An 18,149-nucleotide genomic window follows, 5' to 3' on the forward strand; every position below is an offset into this window, starting at 1 on the left:
CATCCCAGTGTCCTCCTTTTATTCTCTTTGTGTATATTCTCTCTCTCTTTCTGAGGCGGAGATTGATTCAGCAGGTCATGTCCGTGTGTTTTACGTCTCTTTACTGAAGCATCACACAATGAGGGCGCAGGAAGCTGGTTAAGTTGTCTGTGTGCAGATTGACTTCTCTTATCTTCAGAAATATGGAAATGTATGGCGGTTGATCATTACTCAGGGTACTCAAGCATAAGGTAATGCAGGGAAAAAGCGACAGACGTGCAGACAGAGAAAGAGAGAATAGAGACAGACACTATTTCTCACTTGCTGCTTCAAATCATGTTGGAATGATTATGAGGTGAGCGGTCAGGAAGGGCATTATATGTTGGAAAATGAGCAGGTTTATGATAGATAGACCTGGAGAAAGATATCCGTTAGCATTCCCATGCATCTTTATGGCAGCTGCTTAGCTTTTGCAGGAAGTATGCAATTTGAAATGTCTTGTTTTTACATTTTGGATGTATTATTTGTTGTGTTGAATTTATTTATTTATTTATTTTTTTAAAGATGCTGCAGTGCATGACATCATATGACAACCATTGCAATGTTTTTTTTTTTTTTTTTTGCACACTCAAAGTCTAGTCTGACCAATACTTTATATGATCATAGCTGCAGAAATATCTAGTATATTATAATGAAATATTTGCAATTAAATTGTTGCTTGCAAAAATAAAGCTGTATATTTAGTTTTATCTAAATATACAGCTACTTGATCAGTAGAATTTCAATGGAATTACGAAATCATAGAGGAAGCAAGTTGTTTTTAATCATAAGTTCTATTTAAGTATGTTAAGTGTATTAAAATCAGTACATTAAAAAATGTCAGATATTTAACAAGATTTTAACAAAACAAGATTTTATATAAATTTTTTATCTTTTTTTTTTCCATTTTAATTTTAGTGAGTGCGTTTTGTCTGTCATTTTAAGCAGTTTTTGCTTCCATATAGTTTTTATAATTTTTTATTTTAATTTTACTTTTATTTTAGTATAGTGTTAATACATAAAAAGTATCAACTAAATAATGATGAGAAACATTGCTAAATTAAACTAAATATGAGAAATTGACAACTAGCTGTTTTTTCCTCTACGTAACAAGTTTTAAGTTCAATTTTTAGGTTTTTTTTTGGGGGGGGGGGGTTCTTTTATTTTCAATTTTGGTTTAGTTCAGATAACTATAATGAATGACAAATCAAGTATGAATTAGTCCCCAAACATCCCTTTTTCCCCACCTAAATTAGAATACACATCTCAGCATAATTCTAATTTCTGAGCTCCTAAGTACAAACTTCCCAAGAGGACTTGAAGGCAACAATGGAAAATTGCCTCTGTGAGAGAAAATCGAGTACAAAAACGCATCTGTGTGACAAGGAGATGAGGTTTATATTTGCATGTTTTAGCTGTAATCATGCCAGGCAAAATGAATTCAAAAGCCTTCCTGTGTCACGGTGCACACAGCAGGGAGGAACAAGGAACACGCAGACGAGGATGTAACACAAAATAACAGTCTTTAATGAAGACATCACAGCAGGGCAAGACAAGGCAAGGCTGACACAGACAGGAACACCGGGGGGTAACGAGTAGACCAGCCGAAATCAAACTGAATGGACAGGACTATAAATACACAGGATAATCATAGATAATGAGGCAAACACGGCTGGACAAGAATTAACTAATGATCACATTAAATAAGGACCGGAAACAAACCACATATGGACACAAGAGGCTGGAACACATGACACACACGACAGAGGACTGACATCCTGAGCTTTTTTAAAATTATTTTTTTTTTGTATTTAATAAAAAAATATTTTGTGTGTTCAGACTGATAAAATGGCGATATTAGCAAGACAGACAGAACTAGAGGGTTTCTTTTCATGTGGCCTGACATTGTAACTGGAGTGCAACATGGGTATTAAACAGATGGCAGTGATTTAGAATTGCATTACTTCAAAACTGAGCCTTATCAGGTTGCTAATTGCATGCAATAATAATTACTTTTTGTCTTCCTTTATTAGCATATCCGCACGACAGCTTCAGAAGAGCTCTGATTGGTCGGCTGGCTCTGGCAGGTTGGATTAAGAAGCCTTGAAGCCCTCTGGCCACCGCTGTGCTCTGTACTCAAACAGTTTACAAAAATTGAACAGAGTTTACAGCGCCGACAGAATATGCTAATCCTCAGCGATAAAATGCCATTAAGAGCATGCTGTTATGAGGGATTTAATTTGACATGCGCATGCAAAAGGCAAGGTCCCAAGATCGTTAGTACGGCTAACTCCCTCATATTTAATTACCGCCTCTATCACAGGGGCTGGTAAAATATGGCCGTGATGCGAAATGACCCTTAATTAGATCGGCAAAGACTCTAGACAATTAATCCTTCAGCCCCTTCGTTTGTGTGTATGTGTGAGTGGATGTGTTTATTCTGAGGCTTTGCTTAATTAAAAATTGCAGACGCTTGCAGTAGCACAGGAAAGTTTCCCGTGAGGGACAAACTGAGATGATAGACCCTCCCTTCCTACTGCTCTTTATTTTCTGGCATTCATGTGGTTGAGTGCCTTAGTGGTGGCAGCCTTATCCTCAAAGACAAATGAAAGCAACCGGAAAAGCAGTTTCGTCAAGAGACTCACGCTGTCTTTAGGGGTCAAAGTGCTATGTGATTAGAGTAATCACCTCATCAGCGGTCTCAGAACGTGTTATGAGTAAACAACTCATTAGAGTTTTGCAGTACCAGAAGTGCAATTTTACCATTTTCAACAGCAATTTTGATTGAACAGGAAAATCAAATATGTATTGAAGTCCATATCTTATTTCATATCTCACAATCGTGACTATTTCTCATTCATCTGAGGCAGAAACAGGCTTTCATAAACAGAGCTGGGTAGGGACTGATCACATGTAGTCTGGATTACGTAATTAGTTTCTGTAATTAGAATAAATTACATTTTAAAATACTTGTAATCAGACTACAGTTACTTTCAGATTGATTACATATTCACACTATAGCAATCAATTATGCATAATTCACTTCATGTTGTTAATAACAATGAACGGAATATATATTTTCTTAGTCTTTGTATTTATATCAATATGGTACACGATTATCCCATTTAAATCAATGTTATAAATGACTTAGCACAAGTAATCTAAAAGTTATTTCATTACCAAAAGTGTAATGCAATTTTTGTCACGTAATTTGGAATCAGTAACAGACTGAAATTTCTAAGTAATCTACCCAGCTCTGTATGTATGTATGTATATGTGTGTGTGTTCACACACACACACACACACACACACACACACATACATATATAATATACACATACACATATATATATATATATATATATGTGTATATTCAATAATTCAATTATTGAATAAGTTTATATATATAATATATATAAGTTTATTTGTATAGCGCTTTTCACAATACAAATCGTCGCAAAGCAGCTTTACAGAAAATTAAAGTTTCTACATTATATTTAATAGCTTATCAGTGGTGATGTGTTGATGTCCATATGGCAGAAATTTACGTAAAAAATCAAGCAGTTAGTTAATGTCGTTACCAAACAGACGGTGAACACTATTAACAGCAATGATTATATGTTGCGATCAAACTTTGGTAGATTTGTATATTGTCTGAGGGTTGGCATCATCTGAGGTCTTCTGAGGGGTTAGCACAGGGTTCCTCAAATCTTACCCTGGAGGTCCAATCTGCTGTAGAGTTCAGCTCCAACCCTGATCAAACTCACCTACCTGTGATTTTCTAATGATCTTGAAGACTCTGATTAGCATGCTCAGGTGTTTTTGATTAGGGTTAGAGCTAAACTCTACAGGAATGGTCCAGATTCGAGGACCCCTGGGTTAGCATAATCTCTTCTCAGGTGTTCTGTCATCTCAGGTATTTGTAAGGGCTGGATCCAGACTGAAGCTTCTGTAATTCCTAGTGGCAGAAGATGTGTATATGACACATCCATATATGAATGTGTCATATACACATTCATATATGTATATCCGTATGTGGGGGTATAATCTATTCAAATTAAAATTTATTTGAAAATATATATCAATGTATACATTAATTTGTGTACTAATATGAATTTTACTATGCATGAACAGTAATACAAATTTAAATTAGTATATTAGTATTATTATGTAAATAATGCATATAAATATTAAATACATGTACAATAATTTAAATAATACTAATACAATTTTGCACTTATTTCTCAGTTAATTAACAGCATCCAGGTTCCAAATTCCAAACTGTATACTTTGGAAAGACTTTTTTATGCTTTTATTTATTTATTTTATTTTTTTCCTCGTATTAAAGTACCAGTATTTTTTACTTCTTTAACTTAACCAAGCATGAATAGAAATTTACACAAACACTTTCCTACAAGGTCCTTGACTGCGGTAGTAACTCATCATGCTCCGCATAATGACACATATATAACATGTATGATATATAATGTTTGTGCAGGTGACGGAATATTCAAGGCAGTGCAGCTTTACATATCGTCAGACCTTGAAAGGGAAACAGTGCAGTTCTGGCTCCTGTCATGCAGCGTCTCTTTTTGCAGAAGGGTCCTTGAAAAACTTCAGGCTTGGTCTGTGTGACACTCATACATTACCCAAGAGGAAGAAGAGACAGATACTCTAAGAGTCCTGTGATCCTCTCTTTAGCCATACAAGCAAAAATCCTTCTCAGATTCCATAATCTTGCATTTTTAATCTTGTGATTCTTCGGTAGGAACCAAAAAGTTAGACTGGATTAGTGTCTTGAGAGATCATCTAATTTTGGAGTGTCTAGAGTGTTGTCATGGAGTAAGCCAGTCATGCAGAAACTCAACTCATGCATATAGACATAATGTATATGCGTGTAGATGCATGCATATTAATGTAGCTAAAGCTCTGTATACTTGTGAGCATACATGCATATGTCTGTATGTATGTAGATATAGCTGTATGTGAATTTGCATATAGATATATTTGCCTATATGTATAGTTGTGTATACATGACATGTGCATAATAATACACTTACTCCTTAATAATTAGCTATTAAGATCCAAAATTGGCTTAAGAAAACACAAGCAGATAGCTGAAGAAGGGTGGCAAATTTGTATTTTGTATTGGTAACTGGCTATCAGTTTTGTTGAGTTTTTTGCCTCTGAAGTTTTTTTATACTACATTTACAAAAATGGTTTGAGCATATTTCAACATAATGTGTCCAACCCTCTAGCCTCCAATGTGTCTGTTCTGCTCTGTCAGCGATACAGGTCTTGACATCCTCTGATACAAAAGGTGTTTGGATGTTTTATTCATATGGTTATATATGGATGGTCCCCTGGCAGAATCAAGGAACCGTTTCCACTTTGAGTAGCACAGGATGGGGAAGCGAAAGTGTTCAAGGCTAAACTTCAGTCTTCCTTCTTGCAGTTTGAGCTAAAATGCTAATACTTGCCCCACGTAGGCTTTTTTTTTCAATACAGATTGAGAGAGTAAGTCCCATTTCATAAGCCTGTTCTCTTTAAAATTGTGCTGGAGAAAGTCATTCGTCTGGAAAGCATAAATGATCTGGTGTTCCTATCATTATGGGTCAATTTCTCCCTCAGGAATGAATATTCACACAGGATAAGCTGTTAATAACTCAGAAAAATGGCATTAAATGAAGGCCAAATGAAAAAAACAAGTGTTTTCAATTGTGCTTAGATTTGCAAAGACACTAAACTCTCAAAAGGTCTTGCTAGACCTTAGAGTTACGCAATCTATAGAGTCAACATGAAATTAAAATGTAATGTATTTATCTTTTTTAATACACGCTCTCTGTATTTGTAACCTCCAATGATATTGGGATTATCAATATTTAAGCAGATTTTAGAAACTAGAGACGTGTAAAAATTACTTGACTTGAACTAAATTTTCCCTCCAATTTAATGTGATTGCTGTATTTGAGAAACAGTTGAGATATTACAAAATCTTATTACAAAATCAGTTTTTCGAGTTTGAAAATCAAACACCGGGAAAATGACCCCAGCACAATAGGAAGTTAAATGTTGACTTAAATTTGATGATTCTACACTCAACAATCATCTCATTTGTCTAATTTTATACTAAGAGAACATCTGAGACCAATTGTGGACTTAACCAAATGAAATATGAAAACAGTATCCTGCATTATATATAAAAGAGCAACTTAATTTTCATCCAGGCAGTGGCTGCACGATAGGCTTTTTGGTTTTTTTTGGGGTGCAGTTTTGGCCAAATGTACCTGATTAGAAAAGTGAAGGCTGGAGAAAATTAAGCGATTATTGAACCACTAACAAAGGCACTGACACACACACACACACACGCTGATTAAAGCTCTTCAGAGGAAAAAAGGATAAGTTTAATCAGAGACAAGTCCACCTTACTAATTGTGAAAGCTCGGCGGCGATTGATGAGTTTATTTTACTCTTTGACCTCATTCTCCTTCGCTCCTCCTCATACTCCCTCCATCTCCCTCTCCTTCATTCTGTCTCCCTCCTGCATCTCAAAGACATTCTGTCCTGTCATTGAGGCTTTTTTTTCTATCCCACACTCCATCCATCCTGACTCACGCTTAATGAGACTTGTCTAGACTAAATTTTACAGCAATTTGGAGTGATTTTACTCCAGGTAATATGATTGCAAACATCTTATGAGTAATAGACACATTAAGTGAATCTGATTCAATGAATCATAATTAAATGGAGAGAGATGGTAATAACTTTTCAAAAAAATATACTTTTAATTACTTATATTTAAATCTAGTCTTAAGAGTCTTGTCAAAAATAGACTTTTTTCATAAAAGTTCTGGAAAAATCTCTCAAACTTGGACAAAAAAACTACTCAGTTGTTGGAAAGATCAGTTGCTCTCTTCTGTCAAAAGAAAAGAAGTGAAGAAGTTTCCAAGGTTACAGGGTTACAGTAAGCATTACTCGGAGGTAACACTCACTCCTGTTAATGGATGCTGCTGTACCAGGGTGAGACTTTTTATTCGAGGTGTCATTTTTGGTGGATATTCCAGAAATATCCAGAAATAATGAGGTTTTTGATAAACGAATGACTGAAAAGGCCTTAAAAAGTGAATGGAAATAAAATAATTAGTGGAAAAGCTGTTTTCGTGTTTTAGGATTTACATGAAATTATTTTCTGCGCGTCCTTTAAAAAGATCAGTTTAATTTCAAGATGTTATATTACTTATATAATTTCTTGTTTTAAGCAACAGGCTAGCACAGTTTAATGAGGTTTATGTTTAAAACAAGGAAAATTGTTTGCTGGTGGACTAAGAAAAGACATAGTCTTGAAATCAGATTTTTTTTCCACACATTTGTTTTCAAGGAACAGATGACAAAAAAAAGTATTTTAAGCCTGATATACGAAATAATAGTGTTTATTTATTTTATTTTATTTTATATTATTTAATTTTATTTATTGAACCTTTAGACAAAATCTAAATAAATGTAATAGTTTGTAATGTAATATCTAAAATTGTATTTATTATTATTGTTATTATTATTATTATTATTATTATTAAAACCTCAGTCACTTAAATAATGATATAAGTCATGAAAACTATTTTTTTTTTTCAAAATGTAACAAATTTCAACTATATTTTTTAGTTATACAAGATTCAACTCCAATTTTAAGTCAGTGTAATATTAGTTGAAATAATTTGTACAGCCTGTTTAATTCAAGTTAAAAATTGAAGGCAGTGCAATGATAATTTAGGCTTAGCAATTGCTTAGAAATGTGTGAATCAAATACAATACCGTATTCTTTATAGGAAAATTGAACAAAATTGAACTCGCACTATGCATGAGACTCTCTCTCTCTTCATAAAGAGCTTGTTAAAGTGGAGGAGATGTTTCTTCTCACAATGTTCTTAGTATCACACCTGCTTTGCCTTTTAATATTTTAGCTTCATTTGTTTGGAGGGCTTGAAATATTTGATATACAGATGGGATTCAGTTTTATATGTGGCACTTAAATTTATTTGATAAAGCTAATACACTGCACTCTGTTATCACTCCAGGAATGATGGCTCACCCTGTGTTTTAGCTGGCTGGTCTTGGCTCTATTGACCCATTGCCACTTTTATTTCCTGCCATTACTGAGGGCTTGACTGAGCGTCAATGGAGCCACAGCAGAGACAGAGTGTGATATATTAGCCTGTGCCCAGCTAAGTCAGTGGCCAAATTAGAAGCCCGACTGCAGGTTAAGTGAAATTTATGTTCCCTTGGTAGCTGAGACCAAATTTGGAAGCAGCAGAGCCGGAGTGTAAAAAGAATGGGGTTGGGTTCAGCAGTCCTGATGGTGTAGCATTTGGGATTTCACAGTGAATCCTGTTTAATTTGTCATGGGTGTGTGTGTGTGTGTGTGTGTCCCAACAGCACCCATTATCACAATGCCATTATTGCAACAGCAGCAGAAAGCAGATTGCACCACACTAAAAATACACAAAATAGGAGATATTTTCACTTGAAGTGTGTATTTTAAGATGTCTTGATGATGTGCTAGTTTGTTTGATTGATTGATTTGATTTGATTGATTGACTGATTGACCGATCGATTGATTGATTGATTGTTTGGTTGCTTATGTTCGTTCGTTCGTTCATTCAATTAATTTTAAGATGCACAATATGGGATTTATTTTACATATATATACTATTTCAAAACATTTGTGGTCAGTAAAGTATTTTAATTTATTTTATTTATGTATTTATTTAATGGGAGGTCAATCTCCACAAAAATATTAAGCTGCACAACATTTTAAATATAATAATAATATTGATGATGATGATGATGATGATAGTTTCTTGAGCATTACATCTGCATATTAAATTATTTCTGAAGGCTCATGTGACACTGAAGATTTAAGTAGTGATGCTGAAAATGTAGTTTTTCCTTTAAAGGAATAGATTACTTTTTTAAAAATGTTTAAAAGCTAAGGTTATAACTGAATAAAAATGCATGTATATATACACATTGCGAAATGTTTCAATATTGTTTTTAATAGAAGCTTCTCAGATCTTTAGCTAATATTTAGTTTTACAAAATTATATGTATGAAATAAATGAGCCATTTTTAGTTCAATTTTGGTCTGAAATGGCTGCAACTGATTTTGTTTACAGGCTTCTACCTTAAAGTCTCATTAACTTGTCTTCTGATTGGAGAGGTTCTAGACCGAGTGTGAGCTCTGACCGTTCAGCTAATTACTGACTGCTCGCCTGAGTGCTCTGTTTACTGACAGAAACGGACAGTTCACTCCCGCCGACGACCCGGCTGTGCAATCAGCCCACGCTCTCCTTTAATTACGAATTAATTTCAGCATCGCTGTTTGTATCACCAGCCACGGTTTGCACAATTCTTGGCCTCAAACAGTCAAATAACCCGGGGAATGATTTTCACCCCTTCGTGTGATGGTGTGATTGAAGAGTCTAATGTCTTTTGTGCCATTCTTCTGTGGTAATTTCCACTGACTGGGCTGCCAAGACAATAAGACAAATACATTTTTATCAGATTATAACTTCAAAAACGATGACTGGAATCTTATTTGTGCTCTCTAATGTATTTAAAGTGTTTAATTTGTGTTGTGTTAGCTACTTGTAGTTTTAGAAAATGCCTTGCATGATCATTAGGCTAGCTCAGATTTGACTCAAAAAAAAAAAAAATGCCACATACAATATTAAGATTAAATGAAGGGAATGTTTATTTCATTCAAACTGCACTTCTCCTCACAAATCTGAGCCCAGAGGAAAATGTGCTACCTCAAAGATATAAATTGAATTCACATTAAAGTAATTTTATCTTAGATTTATCTCCTAAATGTTTACAATATTGCTACTGTTGTAAACATTAAGAAATTGTATTTATGTATTTATATTTGGTAGTAATCCATGAATATTAGTGATATTTTTGATATTAGTATTTATTTATTTGTTTGTTTGTTTGTTTGTTTAAGGGATGCACAATTTTTTTACATGCAAACTACCATTCAAAACTTTGGGGTCAGTAAAAAAAAAAAAGGATTTATTATTTATTAAATTATTAGTTATTCATAAATGTTAGTGATGTTTACAGCAATATTATTGAAATTATTCTTTATACTACTAGGATGAATTAAATTGATCAAAAGTGACAGTGAAGACTTTTGTATTGTTAATATTTTTGTGGAACCTGTGATATATAGTTTTCCGCTTGCATTTTGCATCTTAAGCAGCACAACGATTTTCAATATTGATAATCTGTTTCTTGAGCATCATTCAGTGGAATTGAATTGGAATTATTGGATCATTGGAAAGTTTCATACCTAAGTGAATCCAGAATGCATGTTGGCTATAACAGTGTCCAAAAACCCATTCGGCTACCAGTTAACATAATCATTTCTGCACTGGTAATTCATGCACAGTAATGTTTATAAAGCAAGTAAATTGGTTCGGAGTTGAATCCCTGTGCTTGCATGGCTTAAGGTATAAGCTTTTGTTTGCTTTAGTCTGTGCTCGAGTCATTAAACTGAGTTTGAGTGGATCACAATCTGACACTTATTGGATAGTGACAATAAAACACTCAGGAGAACCAGAGCTTTCAGCGCTTTGAGTGTTCTGTCGATGTTTTGCCTTATCACAAAACCAATGAGCCTTGAGACACCATGCATTGAGCAGACTACTTGTTGTGAGCAGAGCTCAGACAGCAGGTATCCCATGGGTTCACATTACGCCTTCCTGAAACGTTAACCGCTCTTGTCATTTCTTGCCATGCTTTGGGAATGACGGTATTGTTATTTAGGGCTATTTTATTATTATCATCTCATGCATCTAGAGGGTGTGCAGTGCAGTCAGACATCCTCCACAACATGTGCCAGTTCGATTTCACATCTGATCATTCTGTTCCCAAAGAGAGGTAACTGTAAGAGCAAAGAAGTCTTGAAAGTGCAGATGGTATTTAGGTGTGTGAATCTTATGAAAGCTTTAAGCAATGTATCACACTTCACTCCCAAATCAGCAGAAGAATAAGACATTTTATTTGTGTATGAAGAAAATTAAGCATATTGTGTAGGATCATTAAGAGCTAATGAATCGAGACTTTGTTTTAATGACAATTAAGCACATTTCTGTATCGTCACTGTACTGCAAAGAAACAAACAATCAAATAAATTAAATAAATAAATTTTAATAGAAAATATTAATCCATTCATTGTAATGAGAAAAAATACAATAATATATTTTTTTTATGATTATATTCATATATCTGGGTAATATTTGACCTAACATTTATGCTCATTTAACCCCCCTGTTTTGTTGCGTTTGCCTTTATTGTCTTTGTTTGGAGTAACAGCAACAATACTTGTCAAGTGCCTTTGATGTAGTCAATGCAAATTTCAGGTATGTGATCATTATCCAGGGGAAAGGGCCAGTTTAACCCCAGCTAAAACACATTATACAACCATTAAACACCAACAACAACAACTGTTATTATTATTATTATTATTATTATTTAATAATAATTATTATTGTTATTGTTGTTAGTATTATTATTATTATTATTATTATTATTAATAAATAAACTACTACCAATAATAATAATCATCATCATCTTAAAACATTTTTACGTGTATGTTATTACATTATAATAATGAGTAAATCACTGACAATAATGATAAAATATGTAGAAATGAGATGAAATGAGAAAATAAATAACGTTCAGATACATTATGGTCAATGTTCCGTCTAATTGTTTTATTTATTTATTTTTTTGCTGAGCAAAACTTTTCTCTATTGGATGGACATTTCGGTCACCTGAGCAAAAACATTTTGTTATACCAGACCTGTAGAGCGACACACAAAAACTTGATTGTGCTATTTATACCCTTGATTTAACTAAATAATGCATGTTTTAGGCTACCTGAGAAAACATAGAATAGAGCATTGCAGCAGGGATATTTGCGTGTGCGCAACCATTTACGCGTGTAGGGAACGTGGATATGGGTAATGAAATTTCATGTATAAATGTGCGTACAAAAAGTTTGTTAAATTCGCTAAGGTTCAGGAATCATTATGTTGGGTTATTTATCTTGCAAATGTCTTGTATTTGTCATAAGCTTTAAGATGTTTGAGATGGTAGCCATAGGCAAGAGAGCCGTGGGTAATCCTCTTTCTATCAATTAAGCAGGTTTTTTTGGCTTGCATCCCCTCTCTCTCTCTTTCTGTCGACATTGCAGTAGGGTAAGATCTCAAGTCAACACTGAATGATCTGAGATTTCACATCTCAGAGGATGAACCTCCAGTCAAAATGCAAATACATAATTCACCATATAGCACTTGCATCCTCCTTTTCTATATAAAATCACTTTAACGGTGATGTGTATAGGATAAATTCCTTCTCCTGTACCATTTTAATGTGCAGAAACAGTTGAATGAAATTTATAGGTTGACTTCCTGAAAAGTATTTACCTAGCAACCACAGAAAGCACCCTAGCAACCACCCTAGCATCACTGCATAGGCAAATACCACTCACATTTTAAATGTAATAGATGTACTAATTTTGGCATATCAGGTGCATAAAAGGTTTCTAGCTTTAGGGTTTGTTGGAAGATTACGTGCTTAATGAGCCCTGGTTATTGAATATATTGTAATATATTGATTCATATCAGCAGTCACACACCAATGTTTCTTTGTCTCTCATTTCAGCTACATTCTAATTCAGACAAAGGCGATGGTTCGGTCAGGTACATCCTTAGTGGTGAAGGAGCAGGGAGTATCTTCATCATCAACGAGGTAACGGGAGACATCCACGCCACCAAAAGTCTGGACCGGGAAAAGAAATCACATTATGTTCTTCACGCGCAGGCCATCGACCTCAACACCAACAAACCCCTGGAGCCAGAGTCAGAGTTCATTATAAAAGTTCAGGATATTAACGACAACGCCCCCAAATTCCCCGACGGACCCTTCGTCACAACTGTGCCTGAGATGTCGGAAGTTGGTGAGATTTCCTTGTTTTCTTATTATCTTTTTTTTTTTTGTCCAGAACACAAATTTAGCTTTTTTTATTGTAAAATGCTATTTTCTTTCAAGTGTATTATGTATGTTGTCTTTTTTTTTATAAACATGCTTTATCATCTTTTGATTAAATTTATAATATATTACTTTTAACACGTATTATAATATTTAAAGTTAAAATGTTAAAACTTATTTAATACAGGATAAAAGTCCTACTGTATAGGACGTCTATTAATACAGAGTATATTTAATGCATTTTTTGCTCTGGCAGATTTATTTGACTTTTTCTTAAGTATAAACATGTTAAAGTCAAGTTGAAAAACTTCACCTGTTCAGTAAGACAAAATATAGTTATATTCAAGATATAATCCATGAGAACAAGGCGGAGTATCTTAGTGTTCCTTATAAAGTCAATCCATTTCTAGATATTTTTACTAGAAAATCTTACTGGATTTTACTTGGAAAAAAATGTAGTTAAAAACTCATTACTGCATTTTTTCCCAATCTATTTTAAGTAAATCCACCAGTGCAGTAAGACAAAATATTCAAGAAACTCTCAATGAAAACAAGTCAAGGTATCTTAGTATTTCAGTTCATCTTGTTTATTAAAGGATGTTTAGAAATTTTTACTGGAAGTCAAAAATTTGCAAAGTTGCTCTAATGTAGAGTTAGTGATTCGAACTCTTTAACTATATGTTATGTATGTCAGCATGAAAACAAAACTGACCCTATTTACTTTAATATCGCATGTTCATGGACTAAAATGACTGATGTTAAGGGACTAAAAAATGTTGCATTAAGCCAAATTATGGAAGTAAAATTATTTGTGAGAATCATTTCATTTTTGACTTTCGCATGTAACTCGACCAGCACCATTTCTACTGCAGATCTAAACGAAAGCTGCCGCAAATCACAAGGTCTCCCCCTCAGAACACCTTAGCAACCGCATAGCGACCGTGTAGCTCTGATCAAATGTTGCTCTGCGTGTCCAAACCCATGAATTTGTTTCTTTCTTTTCTCTGAGCAGAAGTGAATAGTTTACTGCTCGACTTGTCTTCAGTGTTTATCTCAGGTTCGGGTGATTTGGTCCATTCCCGTCTGTGTGCAAAGGTGAAAATAGAAATGGCTTTTAAAAATGTAGCTGTCAACAAACTATTCTGACCAGAGGCATGTGCTGGTGCAAACTCATAAGCTGTCACTCTCTAAGATCCATCACTTCTAATTCAGATCTCCCAAATTCACTCCAACAGGCTTTTTTCTGTCCAGCCCATGGCTTTTATGCTGCTGTTTTGTGTTTTGAGCCCGACAGCTCTTAGAGAGCACTATGTGCTCATGCTTTCTCCAGAACGCTCCACTTCCACACTTCCACTTGGGGAAACAGGGAAAATATGTACAGAGAGAGAGAGAGAGAGAGATTCCCTTACAGCAGGGTTTCCCCAGGGTTTGTAAACCCCTAGGGGTTTGTGATGGAACTGCAGGGGGTTTATGAGATTTATGAGAAATAGTGAAGTGACATACTGCCAAGTATGGTGACCCATACTCGGAATTCGTGCTCTGCATTTAACCCATCCAAAGTGCACACACACAGCAGTGAACCGTGAACACACACCCGGAGCAGTGGGCAGCCATTTATGCTGCGGCGCCCGGGGAGCAGTTGGGGGTTCGGTGCCTTGCTCAAGGGCACCTCAGTCGTGGTATTGAGGGTGGAGAGAGCGCTGGACATTCCCTCCCCCCACCTACAATCCCTGCCGGCCCGAGACTCGAACCCGCAACCTTTAGATTACGAGTCCGACTCTCTAACCATTAGGCCACGACTTCCCACGTCTAATGTGTACTATACTAATACTAATGTGAAATAAGTTAATACAGTAACTTATGAGCTCAATTAAATGTTGAACGCTGTTAAATTTTACACATTTAACTTTTAACTTAATTTTGCATTTAACCCTTGCTTGCATTGTGTTGCTTCTGTGTAAAAATCCAGTTTTCTTCAAGTTGTATTAACCTATATATACATAAGGTATTTTGCTGGTAAAAAAATATATGCAAAAAAATATATATATATACTGTATGTGTTGTCACCAATTAGTGCAAGCAAATGTGGGAATGTTATTTTTAAGTGCATATTTTTATTTAAGCTATTACGTACGTATTATTTTTTTTATTATTATTTCATATTTAATTTTTTCTGATTTGTCAAGGTTAGTGTAGTGAATGCATTAAGTCTGGAGTTTAGTTTATGCATCTTCCCCATCAGTTTAGTTTGATGAATTATAATGCAACATACTTGCGAATTCCAAAGTTGAAATCATGAAATGCTGTGTATTCAAGTGATTTTGTAAATGGATGCATTGAGTAACTTTATATTTCTTGCTTTCTAAAAGTAAAAACACTACTTTTATAAATGTGTTTATCTATGTATTTTATCCACCTAGAAGAGTAATTTTATGGCACAAGGCATCTTGTATTCAGATCAAAAGAGGTTATGAAACCACTACTTTAGAGAAACGTTTCTCCTGTAAACTCACTTCCAGCCCACACACATTATGCCACTTTTGATTTCGAGAAAATGCCGATTATATTATTGATAAATCAGAAGCGAAAGATTTGGTGTCATACTGTATGTACAGCATGTCGCTGCAGCACACGTTCTCACTCTCAGCCGTGCCAGACACATTGTTTGATCTCTCTGGGAGTCTTGAAAGCTATAATCCTGGCTCGCATGTACAAATGAAATATTTCTCTTTATTTTGGCAGCATGAAACACTTGTTGGTGGAGATTATGGCTTGTGGGTTTAGAAAGCTTTGTTTATTGTTTATTTAGGTTCCAATTGGCTGTTGCCGTAGCAACTGAAGCCCATACAATGATCTGTGATATCGTAAGATTTGAGTACCAGCTGCAATCAGTGTTGAAGGAGTCTATTATCGCCTGGCTGTTGTCCATTACTGTTGGCGATTCATGTGCAGAGTGGGTTCAAAATCCCAATTACAGATGTCTTGGAGAAGATGCCGCTGGACTGTCCACTTCGCCATCACAGATGAGTTTTCTCTCGAGGTGATGCTCTGCCTTTATAGGATGTCAGTGGCATCTGATAGATTTGTTCATCTTGTAAATACAACATTTGAAAACCAGATGAATCCGGTCTACTGGCTTTTGGCTTTTGGCTTTGTTTTGAGTTGAGACGGTGACTGTAAATTCAAAGTATGGCTCCATATTATAATCCGCATTAGCCAGGCTGAATTTGTCTCATTATTTAGAATTTTGATACAAATTACTGTGTGTGTGTGTGTGTGTGTGTGTGTGTGTGTGTGTGTGTGTGTGTGTGTAATTTTTCTTTTTGTAAGCAGAAATGTAACAAAATAAATGGAATATATATTTTAAAGTGAAGTGAAGTGACATTCAGCCAAGTATGGTGACCCATACTCGGAATTCGTGCTCTGCATTTAACCCATCCAACGTGCACACACACAGCAGTGAACACACACACACCGTGAACACACACCCGGAGCAGTGGGCATCCATATCCATTCACATCCATATAGTAATAAAGTTTTGGACCGTTATGATTTTGTGTAAAAGTTATTAGTAATTGCATAAATTGTAATCATTTGAATAATGTCAAAAGCACAGCAACATTGTAAAATATTGTTGCAATTGAAAATGTTGTATTATTTGTCTCAACTGTATTATTGAAAATTGAAAATATTATGATGCCAAACTTTTAAAGTAATTTTTATTTTTAGTTATAATTTGTATTTTAAGATATTACATACGCATATGTATATGATCAAAAATACTATCAAAAACCGTAATAATACAAATTTTATTACAGTTTAAAAATATGTTTAAAATCATAATATTCCAAAACCACTTTTAAAATTATAACTACTTATAAAAGTATTTTACATTTTAAATTGTATGCATCTATACACATTTAGTTTGGGATCTGGAAGATTTTGTTATTTTTAACAAAAGTTAATGTATTAACTAACATGAAGGAACAATGATCAACACATTTATTACAGTATGTATTAATCTTTGCTAATATTAGGTAATAAAAATGTTAGTTCATGTTAATTCACAGTGCATTAACTAATGTTAACAAGCACAACTTGTGATTTTAATAATGCTGAAATTAACATTAACTAAGATTAATAAATGCTGTATAAGTATTGTTCAATCTTAGTTCATGTTAACTAATGTAGTTAACTAATGTTAACTAATGAACCTTATTGTAAAATGTTACCTATTTTTATTTTAATAATTTCAAAACCAATACCACTTTTAAAATTATTTTACATTACATACCATCAGAAACAGTAATAATGTAAATCATTATTTCAATAGAAAATAACTATTTAAAATATCAAAATATTTAACAATTAATCGTAATCCTATTATTACTTGTATTGCAGTACATACAATTTTCGGTTGTAATATTTTACAATGATACTGTGTTTTTTACAGTATTTTTAATCAAATTTAATATAAACATTATCATATATTAGTGTAGGTATATTTAGATATTTTAACTGGAAAACTAGATAAAAATGCTCATTAAGAAAATGATTTTTGTTTTGCAGTGCACACAGATTCAAGGGAACATACACCACATAAGGTGCACTGTTCACCGTTAATTAACTCATCTCCAGATATCCACTATGGGGTTTTATTTCAGTATTTTTGTTTTGGTAAACATGTTTATTTCGAATGTATCTACGTAAACAAAACATTCACACTGGGATTAGCACTCAATATGTTTCCACAGGGATATAAACTATCAGTGCAACCAGTTTCACAATCATTCCATTTGGAAATGTAAGACTAGTAACCAGATAAGCCAGAGTTGGTCCAGCAACACAGCATCACCTCAGCTGGCAGTTTGAGCTGGAGGAACACATGCTCAGTCGATTAGTATTGATGGGATACATGAAGAAGAGATGCTGTGGTAACAAGGATCGACAGAAAAAGAGGGAAATGAATAATTAGTCTTGTTTCCTCTTATTCTGAGGTTGAGTGTTTGGAGGCATTTGTCTGTAAGCATCTGTGAGTAGACTGAGTCTGTCTGGATGCTCATACTTCTGCCCCCACG

The 18,149-nt window shown here is 34.4% G+C and overlaps 1 protein-coding gene across 1 annotated transcript in view; it reads left to right on the forward strand.

Moving 5' to 3' along the window:
* Positions 1-18,149, forward strand: part of LOC306852618 (cadherin-18-like) — a 101,124-nt gene that overhangs the window by 25,198 nt on the left and 57,777 nt on the right. Inside the window, exon 3 of the mRNA XM_079389596.1 lies at positions 12,745-13,039. Coding sequence (XP_079245722.1) covers positions 12,745-13,039 — 295 coding nt within the window. The remainder of the gene's footprint in view (positions 1-12,744; positions 13,040-18,149) is intronic.

Source organism: Barbus barbus (assembly GCF_936440315.1).
Source record: "Barbus barbus genome assembly, chromosome: 32".
Taxonomy (NCBI): domain Eukaryota; kingdom Metazoa; phylum Chordata; class Actinopteri; order Cypriniformes; family Cyprinidae; genus Barbus; species Barbus barbus.